Raw genomic sequence first — 24,537 nt, 5'->3', positions numbered from 1 at the left:
ACATTGAAACTTTTTTTTAAGGGAATTTATCATCAGTTCAGTTCAGTCCAGTCGCTCAGTCATGTCCGAGTCTTTGCGACCCCATGAATCGCAGCACACCAGGCCTCCCTGTCCATCACCATCTCCAGGAGTTCACTCAGACTCACGTCCATCGAGTCTGTGATGCCATCCAGCCATCTCATCCTGGGTCGTCCCCTTCTCCTCCTGCCCTCAATCTCTCCCAGCATCAGAGTCTTTTCCAATGAGTCAGCTCTTCGCATGAGGTGTCCAAAGTACTGGAGCTTCAGCTTTAGCATCATTCCTTCCAAAGAAATCCCAGGGTTGATCTCCTTCAGAATGGACTGGTTGGATCTCCTTGCAGTCCAAGGGACCCTCAAGAGTCTTCTCCAACACCACAGTTCAAACGCATCAGTTCTTCGGCACTCAGCCTTCTTCACAGTCCAACTCTCACATCCATACATGACCACTGGAAAAACCATAGCCTTGACTAGACGGACCTTAGTCGGCAAAGTAATGTCTCTGCTTTGGAATATGCTCTCTAGGTTGGTCATAACTTTTCTTCCAAGGAGTAAGCGTCTTTTAATTTCATGGCTGCAGTCACCATCTGCAGTGATTTTGGAGCCCCCCAAAATAAAGTCTTGACACTGTTTCCACTGTTCCCCATCTATTTCCCATGAAGTGATGGGACCAGATGCCATGATCTTCGTTTTCTGAATGTTGAGCTTTAAGCCAACTTTTTCACTCTCCTCTTTCACTTTCATCAAGAGGCTTTTTAGCTCCTCTTCATTTTCTGCCATAAGGGTGGTATCATCTGCATATCTGAGATTATTGATATTTCTCCCAGCTATGACCTTTTATAATTTGAAAAATAATGAATTAATTTTCTTTTAGAATGGTAACATCCTATGACTTTAGTGATTTGTGCCTTTTGGCTTTCTTAAGAGTCAGTCTTTTAAGAAAGTTCAAAATTGATGCTTGTGAACTATGGTATTGGAGAAGACACTTGAAAGTCCCCTGGATTACAGGGTGATCAAACCAGTCAATCCTAAAGGAAATCAGTCCTGAATATTCATTGGAAGAACTGATGCTGAAGATAAGATTCCAATACTTTGGCCATCTGATGTGAAGAACAGACTCATCTGAAAAGACCCTGACGCTGGGAAAGATTGAAGGTGGGAGGAGAAGGGGACAACAGAGCATGAAATGGCTGGATGGCATCACCTACTCCATGGACATGAGTTTGAGTGAGCTCTGGGAGTTGGTGATGGACAGGGAGGCCTGGCGTGCTCCAGTCCATGGGGTCGCAAAGAGCTGGACACAACTAAGCGACTGAACTGAACTGAAGAGTCAATCTCAGAATATCATCCATCTCTTCCTTATCTTTAATAGATTTTTCATGTTTCATCAGTGAAGCACCTTTTTCATTTTCTTTTCATTTTCATGCTTCTCTTTTTCACATTTCATAGTTTCCTATTCTTGGTTCATTTAGTAAGTTTGAAATAAACTTTTTCCTTCATTTCCTCTGTCTGTTTGATTATATCTTCCTTCAGAATGTCTCATATTTTCATTATCCATTTTCTAGTAGTATAGACAGCCATCATCTCATTCCTGGATTAATAAAATACCTCTTAGCCAGTGTTCTTTCCTTCAGTTTTTGTTCACTCCTTCTGCCAGACTAATTTTACTGTTATTCTTTTAATTCATTGCCTGTATATGCCTGACACATCTACTTAGCACATGTGGAAAGAGTTTTAAATTGAATAGTTCTCCTTTGTCTTTCAAATCAAGTCCCAAACTTTTTTCCAGCCTATTGGGATACAATTGATATACAACATTATTTAAGCTTATGGTATACAGTGTGTTGATTTAGTCTTAAACTTCTTAAAATTAGCTTTCCAGAACTTCCATGATCTGGTCCTAACATTGTTTCCTACTTCTTCCTAATAAGCATCTTCATTCTTCGTAATCTAAAAATCTTTGTTGCCATTATCATAATTCTTAATTTTCCCTGTCTTTTTGCCTTTTTCTTCTTCATGTTCCCTACAGCAACTTGAAGTGCCTTCTTTCAATTTACTTGTATTAAACGGGATTGAGTCAGGAAACATGGCACACTGGAATGGGAAATTGAGAGAAGTCTGATGGAAGAGCCATTTACAAAATTGTAGGTGGGGTTAAGGGAAGCCCACAAGGGATAGAAGCAGTTGGGGAATGATTACACCACCTAGACCTGGTGGTTACAAGGGAGGGAAGCAGATCCTGGAACCTGGAGAGAGCTATAGGTAAAGCTATCGAAGAAAGCTGCAAATCAGAAGCTGTGGCCTTTGGTAAAGGTACAGAGCTGTTGCCAGTTTGTGGTCATGTAGGGAGGGAGCTGGGAAAAATACCTCAATCACTCTGTCTTCCTAGCATACTGATTACTGGTGCCTCCCAGAGTTTGAACCCAACAAAGGCAGAGGGAAGGGAACTTGCTTGCGGTATCCACAGATGCCAGCCGCACAGGTCATAAAGAGTGGAAAATGAATCAGCAGGCACAAATGCAGGATATCCAGTATACTACTTACTCTTCTAGGCTCACCAGCTTCATTTAAACTTCTTTCCTTATTGAGTACATGCTGATTGTTCTCTTAGTGCATAATTTTGTCTGCCTGCTTTTTGGAGATAGGAGAATAAAGCCCTATCTCTTGACCCATGTGGTTACTTTAGCAGTCATTTTATGCAGTATACATATCTAAAGGGGAAATGTGAACTGAGAACAATGAATTTTTTCTCCTGGATTTTGGACTAAACCCAAAGAGGTTTAATCAGGTGAGTTTCTGTCTAGGTGGCTAAGGCGGTAACTTACAGAATTCTGGAGGTATTGAGAGCCCAGTTTTCTGCTACTCGTTTTTCAGCTTCCTTGATACCACACTCTCTTGGTTTCACTCCTCCCACAGTTGACTTCAGGTTTCTATATTAGCAGCTTATGTAATCCATGAATCTTGGACTTTTTTAGAACTCAGTCATTTGTCATCTTTCCTTTTACTAAAAGTGAAGTGATTGCACCTGTTTCAATAGCTTTACATACTATTCAAAAACTGATACATGAGAAATGTGTTTATTTTAGAAAAAAAGAGAAAATACTTAAAAAACAAAATGAAGAAAATAAAAATTTCCTATAATTTCATCACCCTAATGAACCAATTTCATTTTTTAAAATTGAAATGTACTAATCAAGATTTTTAAATGTAAGATGATTTTTTTCAGCAAAGAAATTTGGATGTTGTTCATCTCAGACTTGGAAAACCGTCGACAGCCAGGGAATGTATATCCAGAACCATAGCATGAAACCAACTTCTACCACTAAGCTGTTTTACACTGCTTATACCATCACTGTTGACCATAGTGGATACTGCTACTGCTACAGGAGTATCACTGTTGTTCATGGAGGCTTGACATGACTAGCATGGCCTTTGCTATCTACCAACTAGTTCCTGATCCAGTATCCAAGATAGGTGTTGCTGATTAGCGGCACCTGATCTCATGTTTCTGAAGCTAGTATCTGGCATTTCTGGCTTCTGTTGGGGGCTTTCAAAGCTCAAAGGGAGTTCAGTCACTCAGCTGTGTCCAACTCTTTGTGACCCCATGGACTGTAGCACACCAGGCTTTACTGTCCATCACCAACTCCTGGAGCTTGCTTAAACTCATGTCCATTGAGTTAGTGATACCATCCAACCATCTCATTCTCTGTCATCCCCTTCTCCTCCTGCCTTCAGTCTTTCCTACCATCAGGGTCTTTTCTAATGAGTCAGTTCTTTGCATCAGATGCCAAAGTGCTGGAGCTTCAGCATTAGTCCTTCTAATGAATATTCAGGGTTGATTTCTTTTAGGATTGACTGGTTTGATCTCCTTGTAGTCCAAGGGACTCTCAAGAGTCTTCTCCAACACCACAGATCAAAAGCATCAGTTCTTCTGTGCTCAGCTTTGTTTATAGTCCAACTCTTACATCCATACATGATTACTGGAAAAACCATAGCTTTGAGTAGACAGACCTTTGTTGGCAAAGTAATGCCTCTGCTTTATAATATGCTGTCTAGGTTTGTCACAGCTTTTCTTCCAAGGAGCAAGCATCTTTTAATTTTATGGCTGCTGTCACCATCCGCAGTGATTTTGGAGCCCAAGAAAATAAAGTCTGTCACTGTTTATCCGTTATTTCCCCATCTATTTGCCATGAAGTGATGGGACCAGATACCATGATCTTAGTTTTTTGAATGTTGAGTTTTAAGCCAACTTTTTCAGTCTCCTCTCTCACTTTCATCAAGAGATTCTTTGGTTTCTCTTCACTTTCTGCCATAAGGGTTGTGTCATCTGCATATCTGAAGTTATTGATATTTCTCCTGGTAATCTTGATTCCAGCTTGTGTTTCATCCAGCCCAGCATTTCATATGATGTACTCTGCATAGAAGTTAAATAATCAGGGTGACAGTATACAGCTTGACATACTCCTTTCCCAATTTGGAACGAGTTCATTGTTCCATGTCTGGTTTTAACTGTTGCTTCTTGACCTGCATACAGGTTTCTCAGGAGGCAGGTCAGGTGGTTTGGTATTCCCATCTCTTTCAGAATTTTCAGTTTGTTGTGATTCACACAGTCAAAGGCTTTAGTGTAGTCAATGAAGCAGGAGTTGATGTTTTTCTGGAATTCTTTTGCTTTTTCTATGATCCAACAGATGTTGGCAATTTGATCTCTGGTTATGATGCTGTGTAATCAAGAAAATCAGATCCTTGAACAAAACAGCAGTACTATAGAATACATACCCCCTCAGAAGTTGGTATTTCTGGATTTAAATGTATTCAGATGTGTCTGTTAAACTCCATGAACATGTAACTGCACAATGTAGACTTCTTTTACATCCCCATAAATTCTGTCCTCTGTAATGATGCCAGAGTTATTTTTCTAAAAGGCACATCTTGTTATGTCATTCTCTTAACCAAAATCCTCCAGTGGTTAATTCCTCATTGTCTGTAAGATAAAATTAGAACTCTTTAGCTTGGCCTACAAATCTTTTGATACTTGAATTTTGCCAAATTTCTAGTCAAAACTTGCTGTTCAGATACTAATTCATGTCTGACTTCTTGCTATCCCATGGCCTGTAGCTCACCAGTTTCCCTTGTCCTTCACTATTTCCCAGAGTTTGCTCAAATTCATGTCCATTGAGTTGGTGATGCTATCTAACCATCTTATCCTCTGTTGCCCCCTTTTCCTCTTGCCCTCAATCTTTCCCAGCATCAGGGTCTTTTCCAGTGAATCAGCTCTTTGCATCATATGGCCAAAGTATTGGAGCATCAGCATCAGTCTTTCCACTGAATATTTAGTGTTGATTTCCTTTAGAATTGACTGATTTGATCTCCTTGCTGTCCAAGGGACTCTTCTCCAGCACCACAATTCAGAAGCATTAATTCTTCAGCACTCCGCCTTCTTTATGGTCCAGCTCTCACATACATGACTACTGGAAAAAAAACCATTGTTTTGACTATATGGACCTTTGTCGGCAAAGTAATGTTTCTGCTTTTTAATACACTGTGTAGGTTTGTCAAAGCTTTCTTTCCAAGGAGCAAGTGTCTTAAATTCCTCCCTCTTACCCATGACATACTAGTTCTGGTCATATCATATTAGTTCTGTTTCCTTGAAAAATACCATGCCCTTTCATGTTTCTGTACTTTTCTGAATGTTTTTGCCTGGAATATCTACTCATTTTTTGTCCTCTTCAAAAATTTATCTTTACAGACTCAGTTTAAATACCCCTGTCCTGTGTAATGCCTTCTTGATGCCCTCATCCAAACTGTTTCATCCTTTAAACTTCTGTACTTTGCTAAACTTTTCCTGTTAAAACACTCATCGCATTATATTATAATTATTTCTTAAATAAATTTTTCTTATTAGCTGCTAATAACTTGGGAATTGATAATCTTTTATCTTAGGAGATTTTTGTTGAATAAGTCATCAGGGAAAACACCCTACTTCTGTTTGATTAGTTCATTTAGTTAGTGTATTCTTTTTAAGAACAAAGGTCATGCATTCTAGCTTTGTGTCATTGTGTTTGCCTATTCTGTAACCACAGACAGCATTACCACGTTGGCTAATTATCTTGCAAGGAAAGTAGGGAAAATAGACCTTAATGGGCCAGTCTTAGTCACTCAGTCGTGTCCGACTCTTTGCAACCCCATGGACTGTAGTAGAATAGGTTTAAAATGAACTTTAAAACTGTCGGAAAAGTGCCTTGCTTTAATGAAATATTTATACTGAATTCTCTGTTTGATGTTTTTTATGTTAAGGAACTTAAAAAAGTAACCTCAGACTTGATAAAGACCAAAGTCACATGTCAACAACAGAAGATGGGAGCAGAAAACAATTTAACAATTAAAGAACAAAAATTTCAAGAACTTGAAGAAAGACTCAAAAAGGTATTTATTTAAATATATCCTGTTTATAAAATTAAAACTTTTGTAAAATTTGTGAGATTATATAAACAATTCAATAAGAGGAGTATAATACAAAATTTTTCCTTCTTTGTAAAGTTAATATACATAGTAAAGAAAGATTTCATGAATTTTTGAAAAATTGCTAGATACCTTTTGGCATTATCAACAAAATTTATCTATAACCACTTTATTTTCACTTTACTATGGTATCAGGTAATCAGGGCTTCCCTTGTGGCTCAGCTGGTAAAGAATCCGCCTGCAATTTGGGAGACCTGGGTTCAATCCCTGGGTTGGGAAGGTCCCCTCGAGAAGGGAAAGGCTACCCACTCACGTATTTTGGCCGGAGAATTCCATGGATTGGATAGTCCATGACGTCGCAAAGAGTCGGATACGACTGAGTGACTTTCACTTTACAATTCCTTTTAGAGGTGATACTCCCTGGTGGCTCAGCAGTAGAGTCTGCCTGCAATGTGGGAGACCCAGATTTAATCCCTGAGTCAAGAAGATCCCCTGGAGAAGGAAATGGCAACCCACTCCAGTATTCTTGCCTGGAAAATCCCTTGGATGGAGGAGCCTGGAGGGTTACAGTCCATGGGGTCGCAAAAAGTTGGACATGACTGAGTGACTTCACTTTCACTTTCAGGTAATCATCTGGCATGATGATATCTTCAGGAAACCTTTTGGAGATGAGAAATTTTGTTGTCTTCAACATTATCACTACTTATAAGTTTGCACCAGCCTGTACTGAATATCTAACACCATCTTCAGTTCACTAGAATCATTAATTCAACAGTAGACAAACATTGCTACTCTGGAGTAAAAATAGGTCATGATACTCCTGAATTTGTTAAGTCCTGAATTGAATGTATAATTTGCTGAATTTTGTATCTGAACTTTAAAATTATTCAAATTTTTAGGAATTGGAATTAAATAAGAAGATCAATGAAGAGATTACCTGTATTCAAGAAGAAAAACAGGCAAGCATCCTAAGATATTTTGGAAGTCAGTAAATATTCTGAAAACCAAATACAGTGTGGAAAATAAACAACAAATGGAATCATGCCTAGGTCAATTCCTAGCACTCAGTAAACACTCAGTTAGTGTATATTGAATGGATTACATATGTACCTTTTTTTTTTTTTTTTAAACCAAGTCTAACCTGTATTCACATTAAAAAATAAATCAGGGACTTCCTTGATGTTCCAGTGGTTAAGACTCCATGCTTCTAATGCAAAGGGTAAAGGTTCGATCCCTGTTTGGGAACCTAAGATCCTACATGCTGTAAAGTACTGCCAAAAAAAAAAAAAAAAAATCAGAGGAGCAATGAGGAGATGGTCATCTAAAGGTACAAACTTCCAGTTGTAAAATGAGTTAGTTCTAGGTATGTAATGTGCAGCATGATGTCATATTTGAAAGTTGCTGAGAGTGGAGTTTTTTTTAAATGAGACTTTGAAGACATATTCTTATTTTAAAAATATTTATTTAGTTGAGGTCTAGTTGATTTACAACGTTATATTAGTTTTAACTATGCAACAGTGATTCAAAATTTTTATAGATTATGCTACATTTAAAGTTATTATAAAATATTGACTGTATTCCTTGTGCTGTACAATATATCCTTGTAGCTTATTTATTTTGTACAGAAAGTAGATCTTAAATGTTCTCCCACATACAAAAAAATTGGTGATTATGTGTGGTAATAGAGATGTTAACCTTATTTTGATAATTATATCACAATAAATATGTGTATCAAATCATCATATTTTATACTTTAAGCTTACACATATGTCAATTATATCTCAATAAAGCTGGAAAAAGATTACACTAAAATAATTTATAAATAAAATATATAAATATAAATCACTGTTTTCCTTAGTTTAGACTGCTGGTACTCTAGCAGATAATTATTGAAATGTATTTATGCTTATAGCATGCTTTAATAGGACATTATATTCTCATTTGAATTTGATATTTATAATTATTCTATTCTTAAAAAAAGATATACAAATAAAATTTCTCCTGTTTCTTTTTTTTTCTCTTCTGATTTTTCTCTGTTTGATCCTGAATGCGTACCAGGCCATTCTCGCCCATTAGCACTATGCCATTTTAGTAGCAATATATTTACTATTTGAGGAGAAAGCCAACAATAGTTTTGTTTTGAATACTTTACATTTTTCAGTAGTGTCTCAGAATCCATGGCCCATTTCAAAAACTTTGTTAATTATTTGAGGAACTCTTAGAAATAGTACTTTGTAAGAGCTCATACAATACAAAGCATTAAATATTAATAAATGTGCCATTAGTTTATTTCAGTATATTGTTTATTATGGCATTGAAATTAAACTGGAATAAGAAACTAGAAGAAATATTTTAAGAATGTGAGTTTAGAAACATACCTACTGCCTTAAAACTTTTTCAATTAATATATCATATTTATACTTTTTTAAAGGGTATCATCATTTCTTTCCAACAATTGCAGCAGTTACTTCAGCAACAGACTCAAGCTAATACTGAAATGGAAGAAAAAGTGAAGGTGATAAAAGAAAATAATTAGGATATATATATATAAAACATATCCTGATTGTGTATATATATATATGCATATTTTCATCTGATGAACTTTACCTGTTGCTTTCATATGTCCAGCTCTATCTGAGATCATTTTTAATTTTAGGGGTAAAGTATTGACCTCCTTCATCAACTTGGTATCAGTGTTTGAAGAAATGAGCATTTTTTTTTTTTAGCATTTAAGTCACTAGTTAAACGTTCCATTTTATCAAGTAATTGATTTAATTTTGTAACAGATTGGGTATTTTTTCTCTGTGTCTTAGGATTTTGGCCAAGATTCAAAACTGAAAATAAAAGGTGACAAATGATACCACGTTCTAGGAGAGGAATCAGTGAGCTTTCAGAAGTGGGGTGGGAGGCAGATCCCTTTTCACAACATGATAGAACTGGTCCTGTTGCCACAACAATCACCCCATCATCTTCTTCCCAGTATGTATAAGAAAGTGATTGAGGAGAGGAAGAAGTTATGGAAGTGTTTTGGGAATGAGGATTAAGTGATACTTTTCTCTTACATCCCTAGTTGAGAGAGATGTCTTCCCCTCATGAATCAAAATGAAGGAGTCTATAGGAAAATCATGTAAAAATTGGGGTACAAGAAGGGGAGACTGCCATCTTAGTTTTTTAGATGGATGCTTGCGATGCTATTAAATCTAAAGGTTCGCTGTGGTGTTGCCAGTAAATTGTGACAGATTCATTTTGTGGGAGAATTCAGTGTATATTTCTTGAAGTTTGGAAGTTGTGTACCAAGAACGTCTAGACTGATGCCCAGCTTTAGTCTAGAAAATTCAAGGAGTAAAGTTTTTGGAGGAATCTGTTCCAGGGGGACTTGAAGTGTGTATTATGCTTGTTCTAATGCGGTATGGCCCTAGAAGGGTCATAAGCAAGAACACGGTGGTTCCTTGGCTTCACATGAAGGAACGTAGTGGTTAGTGGAAGAGCAGAAACTGCCAAGTGATGGGATGTCCCACTCAAGAGGAGTTGGGGACATGTTCCACTGTGGTGGCCAGTGGAAAATATTTGTGCCCCTCTGAAGGGATTCTTGATAATGAAACATGAAGCTCAACATTTCCCAAAAAAGTATATTCACCTCCCATGAAAAGACCACCATCAGCAGAGGCCTGGACCAGCTTCATGAGAATGTAACCAGTGCAGTTGCATAAGGCTGATAGCCAGAGGAGCCTCGAGTTTCAGGTTTAATATTCTGTGGTTACTTCCTTGACATTTTTATTAACTTTTATATTTAAATGTATGCTTTGTAAATTAAGTCTGATGGTAAAATGGAGCTTGCACCAGGGCTTGAAGTCCCAGCTTTGGCATTCTCCAGCCTCCCATTGCATCCAAGGGACCATTCTTGGCTACTGTCTCTTCTGCCCTTTTGTGCCCTGGGCCCTGCACAGCCTTATCCTCCCTGCTCCTATCTTGCCATCACTCTATGTTGGCTGGGTCACATTGGTGGGTAGAGGCCTGTGTGTTCTATTGTTGTCATTTACCAATGTTTGGGCTTCCCAGCTGGTGCTAGTGGTAAAGAACCTGCCTGCCAGTGCAGGAGACATAAGAACGGTGGGTTTGATCCTTGGATCAGAAAGATCCCCTGGAGGAGGGCATGGCAATCAGTATTCTTGCCTGGAGAATTCCATGGACAGAGGAGCATGGCAGGCTACAGTCCATAGGGTCACAAAGAGAGGGACACAACTGAAGCAACTTAGCATGCACACCCCACACTGGTGGAGGCCTAGATGTAGCAGGGTCATCTAAGTTGAGTACATGTGCCCTTCAGCATCTTTTTCCCTAGGTTGGCCATGCCTAGCACATTAGGTAGGTGTCTTGGCAGGAAGTGAGTCCTCAATCTGGGTAGTGAGCTGCATCCCTGCCTGGCAGTTGCAATCCTTTGGGGGTTACCCATCTACCAGAGGGCCCATGGGATGGAGAGACTGACTTCCCCAACTTCAGCCAGAACGCCAGAGGGCCCATGGGATGGAGAGGCTAACTTCCCCAACTTCAGAAAGAACATAATACATGGGTCTTGTAGCTTGCAGGAGGTAGAACTCAAAGCTAAGTTGTGTGGTGAGGCCCTTAGGCATCTGTGAGGATCTGTCTTTGGCCTGTGACTATCCCAGGGGACATTAAAGAGAAAATAAAAAGCACCTTGATAGGTGGATACGAAGAAAAATGGAGGGGTAGAGAGAAAGAGAGATGGAGGAACCATAGAGAAAAGAAAAGGTTTAGTATCAGTATCTTTACTAGCTTTTTTTTTTCTCTTCTTTTTTTAAATTTTGCATTTGGCCCCAGAAATTATGCTGAATCCATCCTCACTGAACAAAGCCAAACTTAACCTGAACAGTGAAACACTATCTTTTCACCATTGATGTTCTGTGATTAGTTATGTAAAGAGGTTTGCCTCACTCATTTCTCTTGCCTGCCCCCCCAATACTGTACAGATTTCACCTGGAAGGCAGAGAGGGAAAACTTATGCTAGAGCCAAAACTCCCCCTTCTTTTAACCCTTTCACCTACTCCAAAAAAAGATTTTTAAAAGTTTCATAAAGTCCAGTAATCTGCAAATATGAACAAAGCTTGTGGAGGTGATGGAATTCCAGTTGAGCTATTTCAAATCCTAAAAGATGGTGTTGTGTAAGTGCTGCACTCAGTATGCCAGCAAATCTGGAAAACTCAGCATTGGCCCCAGGATTGGAAAAGGTCAGTTTTCATTCCAATCCTTAAGAAAGGCAATGCCAAGGAATGTTCAAACTATGACACAATTAAACTCATAACATATGCTAGCAAAGTAATGCTCAAAATTCTCCAAGCCAGGCTTCAACAGTACGTGAACCATGAAATTCCAGATGTTCAAGCTGGATTTAGAAAAGGCAGAGGAACCAGAGATGAAATTGCCAACATCTGCTGGATCATTGAAAAAGGCAAGAGTTCCAGAAAAACATCTACTTTTGCTTTATTGACTACGCCAAAGGCTTTGACTGTGTGGATCACAACAAACTGTGGAAAATTCTTAAAGAGATGGGAATACCAGACCTCCTGAACTGCCTCCTGAGAAATCTGTATGTAGGTCAAGACGCAACAGTTAGTATCAGACATGGAACAGCAGACTGGTTCCAGATTGGGAAAGGGGTACATCAAGGCTGTATATTGTCACTGTGCTTATTTAACTTATATGCAGAGTACATCATGAGAAATGCCAGGCTGGATGAAGCACAAGCTGGAATCAAGATTGCCAGGAGAAATATCAATAACCTCAGATACGCAGATGACACCACCGTTATGGCAGAAAGTGAAGAACTAAAGAGCCTCTTGATGAAAGTGAAAGAGTCTCCGAGTGAAAAAGTTAGCTTAAAACTCAACATTCAGAAAACTAAGATCATGGCATCTGGTCCCATCACTTCATGGAAAATAGATGGGGAAACAATGGAAACAGTGACAGACTTTTTCTTCGGCTCCAAAATCACTTCAGTTGGTGACTGCAGCCATGAAATTAAAAGACGCTGCTCCTTGGAAGAAAAGCTATAACCAACCTATACAGCATATTCAAAAGCAGAGACATTACTTTGCCAACAGAGGTCCATCTAGTCAAAGCTATGGTTTTTCCAGTAGTCATGTATGGATGTGAGAGTTGGACTATAAAGAAAGCTGAGCACTGAAGAGTTGATGCTTCTGAACTGTGGTATTGGAGAAGACTCTTGAGAGTGTCTTAGACTGCAGTGAGATCCAACCAATCCATCCTAAAGGAAATCCAGTCCTGAATATTCATTGGAAGGACTGATGCTGAAGCTGAAATTCCAATACTTTGGCCACCTGATGCAAAGAACTGACTCATTGGAAAGATCCTGATACTGGGAAAGATTGAAGGCAGGAGGAGAAAAGGATAACAGAGGATGAGATGGTTAAATGTGATCACCAACCTGATGGACGTTAGTTTGAGTAAGCTCCAGGAATTGGTGATCTACAGGGAGGCCTGGCGTGCTGCAGTCCATGAGGTTGCAAAGAGTCAGACACAACTGAGCGACTGAATTGAACTGACCTCCTCTACCCACCCTATAGGTGCTTAATGGGGATTATTTCCCTAAGGTGTTAAACCTTCCAAGAAACATATGAAGTAATTTATTCAAATTCTTGATGAAAGCAGTTACCAGGATTGTCCCCTAATCCATTTAAAGGAGATGAAACATAGATTTTTAGGATGAACAAAATGTTAGAGATTAGCCAATCCAACCATTTCATTTTGTGATGAAATAGAGATCCACAAGTCAAGCAGGATAGTTCAAGGCCCCAAATTAGTGGCGAAACCAGAATTAAATCTTTGTCTCGATTCTGCTCCAGCACTATTTCTACAACGTTACACTGTTAAGATATATTTCCTAGATCTGTTGGAAATGCCACTCTTGCTGAATCACTTATACAAAGACCACAACTTAAAAATTGTCCTTCACCAGCTCTAAATCCAATGTTTATGTATTATCGAATTCTACAGGGCCTATGGTAGTTATAAATGTATATATTAGGTCAGTGCAAAAGTAATTATGGTTTTGGACTCTGAATTTTAAATCATTGTAACCAGGCTGAAACACATCTTTATTAATCAAAATAGGAACCATTACAGTCAACACATTTTTTACCAACAAGAGATGTTTGTATATTCCTGTAGCATAAAAATCAGTGCTTTGGGATTCAGCAAACTCTTGGAAAGCAGCCTCTTGCTGGTTGTGGCAGCATTTTTCCCTGCAAAAAGTTGTAGACATGCTTGAAGTAGTAGTAGTCAGTGAGAGATCAGGTGAATATGGCAGATGAGGTAAAACTTTGTAGCCTCATTGGTTCAACTTTTGAAATGTTGGTTGTACCACATGCAGCTGGGCATTATCACAGAGAAGAGTTGGGCCCTTTCTGTTGGCCAATGCTGGCTGCAGGAATTGTCATTTTCGGTACTTCTCATCAATTTGCTGAGCATACTTCTCAGATGTAATGGTTTCACCAGAATTCAGAAAGTTGTAGTGGATCAGACCAGCAGCAGATCACCAAACGTGACCATGACTTTTTTTTTCATTCTTGTTTGGCTTTGGAAAGTGCTTTGGAGCCTCTTCTTGGTCCAACCACTGAGCTGGTTGTCACTGATTGTTGTATAATATCCACTTTTCTTTGCACATCACAATCCAAATTGAGAAATGGTTTGTTGTTGTTGTGTAGATAAGAGAAGAGGACACTTCAAAACAACAATGCTTCTGATTTTCAGTCAGCTCATGAGGCCCCCACTTACCGAGTTTTTTCACCTTTCCAATTTGCTTCAAATGGCACGTGACCATAGAATGTCAACATTGAGTTCTTTGTCCTTCTCATGTAGTAGCTTCAGTGATCCTCTCAGTTGATTGCTGTCAGCTTCCAATGGCCGGCCACTATGCTCATCTTCAAGGCTCTCGTCTCCTTTGCAAAACTTCTTAAACCAGCACTGCGTTGTATGTTCATTAGCAGTTCCTTGGCCAAATGTGTTGATGTTGTGATTGTCTCCACTGCTTTGTGACCTGTTTTGAACTCAAATAAGAAAAATTTCTTGAATTTGCTTTTTGTCTAACATCATTTCCATATTTCTGTAGACTAAAGTACATATAAACTAAACAGCAAATAATTCATTAGCAAAAAACATAAAGCAAGAAATGCACATCAAAATAATGTATAACAACCACATTTATTTAAGAATGTATTCCAATAGCAAATGGCAAAGTTCAACAGTGCAAAACCATACTTATTTTTGCACCAACCTAATAGTTTGAGTTAATGATGACAATAACTGTTTACAGGATTTTTAGCTATAAATGGAAATATTTTAGATAATCCAAATGCCTCTCTTTTTTACTAAACCAGTTATTGCCTAAGCCTTGATAGTACATAGAGAAGCTAGATTTCATATAGTGAAATTTCAAACAAAGTATTGGCAAGAACAAGATAGAATTGTCTGCTTTTTATTTTAACAGTTAAGGGCATTAAAAAATAGTACCATCTATCATCACTTTCATTTTATAAAAGATAACATTTTAACACCAAAAGTATATTAAGGATGTAATATCAGATAAAGGACAGTCCTGTATAAGAAAACACATTCAATGACCTTACATTGACATTTTTTGCCATGGACTAGTGAGATTTTTGTCATGGATCAGTTCTTGTTTACAGACTGGTGTTGGAGAACCACTGATATATAGTATAACAAAATATTAATGTTGAACTGTTGCTGAGGATTATGCTGGATAGATATCTTAAGTGTTTTCCTGGGGAGCATTCTAATTCCACCTGTACTAAAAGGGATCATTACTCTTCATAATGGCCTACTGTTTTTCAGTGCTCTGCAGTCATGCTGTCATCTCTTATTTTTTTTAAAGTACAGTTTGGAGCATAGAAGACCTAAATTCTCAAGATGGAGAATATTTTTTACTGTGATTTAATTATAGTTTAGTCCAGATAAAAGTATAGTTATGCTGCTGTAATCATAGTGTTAGGAAGATTATTTATTTAGTTTGCTGCTATAATCATAGTGTTAACATAGTATTAACCAGAATAATTTACTTAGTTTTTGGTATATTAAAGCATTAACTAGTGGTTTTATTTTGATTTTCCACAATATATATTTTGTCAGAGAAGGTTTTCAAACTTGTTAATCCAGGTGCTGCTGCTGCTGCTGCTAAGTCGCTTCAGTCGTGTCCGACTCTGTGCGACCCCAGAGACGGCAGCCCACCACGCTCCCCGTCCCTGGGATTCTTCAGGCAAGAACACTGGAGTGGATTGCCATTTCCTCCAATGAATGAAAGTGAAAAGTGAAAGTGAAGTCGCTCAGTCGTGTCCGACTCTTGCGACCCCATGGACTGCAGCCCACCAGGCTCTTCTGTCCATGAGATTTGCCAGGCAAGAGTACTGGAGTGGGTTGCCATTGCCTGCAGATAATACCAAATAATTCCCTGGTAGAATATGAATTCCATAAAAATACTAACATTTTTACTAATATAGTATAAGAGCCCCAAAAAGTTTCTGACACATAATAGGGGCTCATTAAATCTTATTAAATTAATGGGTGATTAACAGTGAGTAAATTCGGACTCTGCAAGTTCAAATATTGCCAGGTCAGGGCTTCTGGTTAAACAAATTGGATTGAACCTATACATTCCCTTATATTTCCTTCTGAAGCTGCAATAAAATGACATAAAAACCACAAGAATGCAGAAATGGAAGAAGAAACAATAAAAATAAAGTTTTAAAAGTAGGAACCAAATGGAAAATTAGTCATTTACTCAGCAAATGAGAGAAAGTAGAAACCCAAGTTAAAGCAACAGAAATGAGCAGGAATTGCAAGCATCATGTGCCTCTAAAGTAAGATGCATAACTGGAGCCAGTAACTAGAAGGTCTGCGTGGAAAGCTATTGCACATTCAGATTCTTCTCCCTAGTCTGCACAGTCACTCCCTATCTTCTATTGGGCAAAAGATAGAGAACTAGTTGGAGAGTTTGAGGAGCAACTGACACTGGAAAGATTCAGTGGTGTGCTGGAGGCAGTTTGTACCAGGGAGAGCTGGTTATTAGAGCTGTTGTCATTTTGTAAGCTGGTTTAAATAAGTGGTAGCTTGAATTAACCACGGTGGTTTTTTTGTTTTTTTTTTTAACTTTAAAGAGATTGGCAAATGCTACAAATCAGGCTTTATTGAGACCTAGTTTACTAGCACAGTACAGAGAGTATTACTTTAAAAATAGTTTGGAAAGCCTATACACTGAATTCTGAAGCCTCCAAGCAGTCTCCCCATTTGGAGGACAGTTAGCCTTGTAAATTCCAGGCAGCAGAATGGAAGATTCTGTGGCAACTAACCTGCAATTAAGCTCTCCTGATGAAACAGTTCAGCCAGATCAATACACAGTGAAGCCACCATTTTAGTGACAAAACTTTGTAGTTGATAAAACTTTTAGCTGGCTATTTAATACTTCATTCTTAAATATGAACAAACGGTTAAGGATCACTGGGTATTTGAAAATCTCCAGCGTGAAAAACAGACAAAACAAATAGGGTAATGAAAAAAAACTTGGAGAAGCTAAGAAAATATACTCAGTTAAGAGAAATATATTTCTTAATCCGAAAACAGTAATTTAGGATCTAAAAAACATTCATAGAATAAAATATAACCCTTAAATATATTAGCATACATAAAAAGTGCAATGAAAAGTTTAGAAGATAACATCAAAATAATCTAAGAAAGTAGAACCAAAAGACAAGAAGATGGAAAATAGGAAAGGAAGAAAATGAGGGGGTTGTTCAAGAGGTCTGGTGAGTTTCAGAGAGAACAGAGATAGTGGAAGGAGAGCAAATGATCCAAGAGATAATGCAGGAAAGTAACCCAGAATTGACGGATCTGAGTTTGTTTTACTTAACACCAATGCATATCATTATGAAATTTCATACTAAAAGAGACAATTATAAAACTCTCTTGGGGGGGGTGCAAAAAAAGTAGGTCACCTATGAAGGATCCAAAATGAGAATGGGAATATAATGGCTTCAAACTTCTCATTGGCAACCCTGGAAGGTAGAAGATAATATAACCATGCTTTCAGAGGTTCCAAAACAGAATTGTCCTGTATTTAGCCAAACAAGTATTGGTAGAATAAACATAACTTTCAGACATGTAAAGTTTCAAAAAATATGATATTTGTCTGCTTTATCAAAAAGTAAGAGCTTGCTTTACCAAGACAAGGGAATAAACCAGGAGGAAATCATGGGATCTAGAAGACAGGAGACCCACCACAGAAGAAAAAAGGAAATTCTCAAAGATTGCCAGATCAGTGTAGCAGGATGAAAGAACAGTCAGTTCACATTGTAGGATAAGGATGGCATGTCTCCAAAACATGGAAACTGAGAGAATACCAGATACAGGCACTTTCTTTTAGATGGGGGATATAGTTACAGTCCGGAAATGACTGATTTATCTAATGTGCTTTTTAAGAACATAATACTTTTGGTCATTTATTTTTACTAGGATACTGTGTGGTATACTCTCCCATATCTTCTCTGAATTTTTTGATTTGTCTGTCTTCTAAAATAGTGTTACTAATATAAATAGATATTGTAAATATTTGTTAGAATGTTAAAGTACTAAGCACCTATTAAATAATACCCTTGTAAATATTTAGAAACTTTTTATCATATGTTACCTATAAATCAAGGTTAAATCATGACTTCTTTAAAAATATTTACATTGTCCTAAAGTAGAGACAGTCAAAATAGGTATTCATTGAGTGCTCTCAAAGTGCATAGTTCTTTATGAGCCAGAGGAGAATCTTTGTGTTAAAATTGTTTTATCAAATGTTTTCAAAATTTTGCATAATTATGTCATCACATATTGATATTCTATGTAGTAACTGAGGACTCTTTAAATAGTTGAAATACTGTGAAGCCTCTAAAATGAGATCTTTAATAGTGATATGGAAGTTAAGCAAGACATATTACTCATATTTTTAGAAAAGCCAATGGCAGCACAACAGAGTATGTATAGTACGCTTTGAAAGATATATACTTGTATGCTTATAGACAATTTTTGAAAGGATACACAAGAAACTACTTTACCTCTGGTGGGGAGAGCTGGAAAACCAGTAAAGGAAAACTTTGCCTTTTCTTTCTGAATCCTTTGTGTGGCTTGCATGTTGACCCTGAATGTACTTGGCTTTAGTAATGATAAACAGATTAACAAAAAAATTCCAGATATATTAGACATGCAGGTAGAGTTCTTACTATTTGTCTTTTTACAGAAGTTTACTTGGATTATCAGCAGACAATGAAGAAACCTAATAATATTGGTGATACTGGTTTAATATCTTTTAAACCTTTGTCTTAGAAAACAGTGATAATTTTACTCTTTAAAGGTTTTTTGGGGAAGGGAAGAGGAGAGTGTGGTAGTGATTATATATAATATGTTAATTTATGAAGTAATAAGTTAATTAGTGAATACTGAAGTTCTACTAAAAAAGTATTAATTTGAAATTTAAAATTTTAATTGTATTTAAGAGTTTTACAGCCAATTAATTTCTGAAATAAGCAGATAGGGAAAATATATTCTGTGGTAGTTAAAAAATTTTAGTAGGGTTAGGCTGGATTATGCTACATTTCATATTTTTCAGTGCTGTACTTTATATTACTTTTTTCAGTACATTAAAACTTATGCAGTGAAACTGAATAATGGCAATGTTTTTATACCCTTTTATAGCCATTTCTTTTTCATAACCTCCCCCTATTTCCTGTTAACTAAACTATAAGCACCTTTCTGTTAATTTATGAAAATTATTGTTGAGATAGCACATTATCACTGATCTGTATGGCACTTTCAGCATGTTAGAAGCAAAGGTCCAAGCAACATAAAACACATCAAAATTCATTAATGTGGTATTGATTATTTTTTGGATAATTAATTTTATTGCAGACCCTTGAAAGAGATAATGAGCTGCAAAGGGAGAAGGTAAAAGAAAATGAAGAAAAGTTCCTTAATCTTCAAAATGAGCATGAGAAGGCACTAGGAACCTGGAAGAAGCATGTAGGTTTATTTAATAGTAAAATTTTAAAATATTTTAAGTAGTTGTAGACATTTAAAATAACTATTAAATGCTAAGAAAATATTGCAAAAATATTATAGGAATAAAGTCAGACCCATTTTCTTCTTGCACTTGTATTTCTAAAAGGTGACTGTTTTTAAAGCTAAATTTAATAAAATTTTCTGTAATGCTTTATACATGAAAAACCACACATACACATGTGTGTATTTATATTTTGTATGACTTTTCATAGGTGACAAAAATTAATTTTCCTTTTCATAAAACCATTGATAGTGTTTTAATAAATGGTTATAATAAAGAATTATATCAGTATTATTGTTAGCTGATCTCTTCAGCTTTCCTCAGCAGTTTCATTGAGTCATATTAAAGCCATGTTTAGAACATGTATACAGTAGTTGGGTTCTCTAGTATTAACATTTTATCAAGAGAATTGTTATGTTATTAACATGATTATTTCCTTAAAGCACAACTATTTTATTTTACATTAAATTTTAATTTCAGTGAAGTAGATAATAAAACGTGTAAAGTGATATGAAGTTGTGAAATACAAGGTTCACTTTAAAGTCTGGTGAACCCAAAATCAGTTGTTCTATTTATTATCTATTTTATTTTGGGAAAGTAAGATATTTTAAACTATTATACTAGTTATACTATAAAATTCTAACACTGTATTAATATAATTTGTAATAATATATATCTGTATACCATTCTGTGGTTGAGTTTGATATAAATTGTTATAAAAGTAATTATTGATTTTTTGATCCATTTGCAGCTAACATGTTCTCTTAATTTGTATTTTGGAGAGATCAGATTTTTACTGATTAATTTGATAAGCTTTTCCAAATTCTCAAAAAGTATTTTGTAATTCATTAGATCAGAATACTATAATATGCTTAATGATCCCTATATAGGTAAAGTTCATCATTAAGCAACAAACATAGTAATTTTCATTTTAGCTTCAGCTAATCTGCCTTGCATCCCAACACTTCAGTCTCATGTCTGATGTTTAAAAGACCATGGAAATAGTACTGTCAGGGTAAGGAAAACTATGATGTAAAACGAGACTATAAACTTGAATATGTCAATCATGCCCCCCCAAATTAGTTGAGATAAGAAAAGTAAACATTTATTTTTCCCAGTGATATTTCAACTATGTTCTTCCCCTGGGGCAGTTGGGGGGAGGGCAGGAGTCAATTGAATTAAGAGAAATAAGCATTCAGCTTTCCTGGTGAGACCTGTTTATAATTTGGATGAAATTGGTTTTGTCTTAGGAGTTTTAACATCTGCATTCATTTCACTTTATCCTTCAGTACTAAACAGAACATAGTTTAATTTTTTAAAAGCTGCTTTGGTTCTATAGGAGTTTTCTTGAGTGGAAGATCAGATCTACTCTTTAATTGTATTTCTGTCTCTTTGTAAGCATTTCACCACTCTCGAGTGAAGGGTAATTGTTGTATTGCTACTGAGGTGAGATCAAGATAGGTTTTTAAAAAACTAAAAGACAGTAACAAATATAAGATGAAATCATATATACTGCTGTTCTTTTTTTAAAATAGTGAAAGGATACTGTACAAATTAAACAATATTACTAGACAATATATTTTAAAATTCATAGAAATGTCATAAAGAATGTGGTATGTGTACCTGCTTTTATTTGGCCAGTTGTATAGCCAATAGATATTTATAGGTAAAACAGTAATAAGTGGAGATGTTTGGAAATTATTTAGAGAAAGGGGGTGTCACAAAAGAAATTCAATTCACAACATTTGTTGAGCATCTATTATGTGTTAGGCACTAATTCTAGGTGCTGGATTTTCAAAGGTGCCTAAAATACAAAGATTAATATATTAAAGAGCTCACACTCTCAAAAGACAGGTAATTATTAACTACAATAGTATGGAGTGTTTTTAGTAGTATTAATAGTAGTATTAACAAATTACTGTGAAAGCACAAAATAAATCATATTGTTTAACTAGGTTGGAGAAAGTTTTAGAGAAAAGATGACCCTAGAATTTGGACTTGAAAGATGAATAGGGTTTCACCAGACAGAAGGTGCCTGCTTCCTGTACTTCTTGTTCCACTCTGTTGGTGTTCCATTTAAGAAAGGGGATAATGATGGAGGCATGAAACTGCTTTCTCAACGATGAATGGTCTGATCTAGAATGTGACATTGCAAATGAGGTTGAAATCATCTTCTGAAGAGTTTTTTCCTAAGGAAATTGAACTTTATTTTATAAGTAATGGGAAGCCATTGAGATTTTTAAAGCAGAAAAGTGACTTAGATCTGCAGCTTAGAAAAATAACTCTTGCAGTAGTATGGAGAATGGCATTATGGGAAGAGATCAATAAGAAGAATATTCTAACCATGAGCCCATGAGGATGTGAATTAGGGCAACAGTAGTGAGGACTGCAGTCCATGGGGTTGCACAGAGTCGGACACAGCTGGGCACCTGAACAACAACAGTGAATACAGAGAAAAGAGATAGATGCAAGAAGGACTGGAGATAGAATAGCAGGATTAACCACATTTTATATATAATGGATTTTAAAAGGGAAAGGAGTCAACTATGAGTCTGAGATTAGTATAATAATTTATACAGATTAGCAGAATAATATCACTAAATTACATAAGGAATGTGAAAGAAGAAGCAGATTTGGTGGATGAAAATGAGTTTAGTTTGGAAATTGCTTAACTTATGATGACTGCAGGAGATCTGACTTGAAATTCATATCATGTATTTGGAAACATGAATCTAATCTTAGGCAAGAGGTTGGAAGATGAGATAGAGATTAAAGACTTTTTAGCATAGAGATGAAATTTGAAGGTATAATAAGATCATCTATGGAAGGCTAAGGAAGAAAGAGCTTTGGGGAATGCCAGAATTTCGTGAGTGGTTAGTGTGGGAGAGGGAGCCTGATGAGAACAGTGAGAAAGGTAGGAGGATGAAGAGGGAATGGTACCATGAAATGAAGAAAAGAGGCTGTTTGAAAATAAGTAGTCTACACAGTTGTACTACAATGCTGTTAAATGGTATGAAACTTGGAACAAGTCCTTTTGCTAATTTGCAGGTAATAATAGAAAAAAAGTCAGTAGAACATGAGGGCAGAAGTCTGGTTGTTAAGGAGTGAAAGTAAAGAAAGAAAGTGGTGTCACTCAGCTGTATCCAACTCTTTGCAACCACATGGACTGTAGCCCACCAAGCTCTTCCATTCATAGAATTTTCTAGGCAAGAGTACTGGAGTGGGTTGCCATTTCCTTCTCCAGGGGATCTTCCTAACCCAGGGATGGAACCCAGGTCTCCCGCATTGCGTGCAGACGCTTCACCATCCGAGTCACCAGGGAATCCCTTAAGGAGTGAAGAGAGGTTAGAATTTGAAAGTACCAAGAGTGAACTTTAAGAAGTGAGAGAGAGAGTAATTGAGTCAAGAAGAAAAAAGTTACAGTCATTACAAGAGCATATTTGTGGGCTGAAAACATGTTGGTATAGTGGGGAAAATTGAGAATATCTAGGAGATAAGAGGGAGAAGGCAATGGCACCCCACTCCAGTACTCTTGCCTGGAGAATCCCATGGATGGAGGAGCTTGGTAGGCTGCAGTCCATGGGGTCGCTAAGAGTTGGACACGACTGAGTGACTTCACTTTCACTTTTCACTTTCATGCATTGGAGAAGGAAATGGCAACCCATTCCAGTGTTCTTGCCTGGAGAATCCCAGGGACGAGGAAGCCCGGGCTGCCATCTATGGGGTTACACAGAGTCTGACACGACTAAAGCGACTCAGCAGCAGCAGCAGCAGCAGGAGAACAATCTTTGCTTGAGTTAGTCTCTAAGGGAGATAAGAGAGGACAGGATAGAGAACACATGAAGAGTTGAGCCCTGGAGAAGAAGAACCTTGCAGAGATAGGTTAAAAGATGGTTAAAATAGGTAAGGTGAAGGGAAAGTAGTTGGTGAGCTCATGTCTGTTAACCCCTACAAGGAAAATTACATGCATTAGTAGGATTTTTGGTAGTTTAAAATTGTTCGAGAGAAACTTTTGTAATATTTTATGACAAAATGGTATTTTTCTTTTTCCTGGAACTTATTTTGTCTCACATTTGAGGTTCCTATGAAGGAGAATCCCACTAAGAAAAAGATTATAAAATTTTATAGCCAGTAGAAACTAATTTGTAGATATAAGTATTAGGCTGAAGGGTCAGTTTCTATTTGTAGTACTTAGTACTCAATATTCTTCATCTAGTTGAGTTGAAATCTGTGTATCTAATTTGCAGCAAGAAAATAAAACTTTAAGAAAGCAATGAAATGGTAACCTTTATAGAATTTTTATGATTAAAAGTTAATTAATTTTTCATTTGTAACAAGAAGTGATTTAATGTGCTTAAGAGCACAACTCCTAGGCTTAGCCTTGCATTTGAATCTTGACTATCACTTTATTTCTACCTGATCTTGGGCAAGTTACTTAACATCTATGAGCCTCACATTTCTCACCTGTAAATTGGGGGCTGAAAATACCTCATAGGATTTTTAAGAGTATGAAATTATGTTTATGAAGTAGTCAGCACAACCCAACAAATGGTAGCTTTTAATATTAGTAATTACTTTGGGAATGTTTTCATTGTTTACAATTTCTAAACACTTGTGTTAATGAAGTATTTGTGTAGACAACTATTTATATACATGTTCATTTTGGTTAAATGTTATATATTAGGTTGAAGAACTTAATGGAGAAATTAATGAGATTAAAAATGAATTATCATCACTTAAAGAAACTCATACTAAGTTACAAGAAGATTATGATGAATTATGTGATCAGAAAAAGTTTGAGGAAGACAAGAAGTTTGAGGTAAAATTCAAGTATGTGGGGTATAAGCTCTTATAAGAAATTAGGACCATCACTGATTATTTTCTCCATGGTTTATATTTTTACTTTCTCAACTT

General features: G+C 36.7%; 1 protein-coding gene across 1 annotated transcript in view; it reads left to right on the top strand.

The window, feature by feature from the left end:
• Positions 1-24,537, top strand: part of CCDC73 (coiled-coil domain containing 73) — a 110,220-nt gene that overhangs the window by 64,045 nt on the left and 21,638 nt on the right. Inside the window, exons 9-13 of the mRNA XM_068988257.1 lie at positions 6,312-6,440; positions 7,376-7,435; positions 8,908-9,009; positions 19,470-19,583; positions 24,308-24,442. Of these exons, the coding sequence (XP_068844358.1) occupies positions 6,312-6,440; positions 7,376-7,435; positions 8,908-9,009; positions 19,470-19,583; positions 24,308-24,442 (540 nt within the window). The remainder of the gene's footprint in view (positions 1-6,311; positions 6,441-7,375; positions 7,436-8,907; positions 9,010-19,469; positions 19,584-24,307; positions 24,443-24,537) is intronic.

This window comes from Capricornis sumatraensis, chromosome 16, assembly GCF_032405125.1.
Source record: "Capricornis sumatraensis isolate serow.1 chromosome 16, serow.2, whole genome shotgun sequence".
Lineage (NCBI taxonomy): Eukaryota > Metazoa > Chordata > Mammalia > Artiodactyla > Bovidae > Capricornis > Capricornis sumatraensis.
Note: the sequence above shows the minus strand (reverse complement) of the source record. Positions and strands in the feature narration are given on the sequence as shown.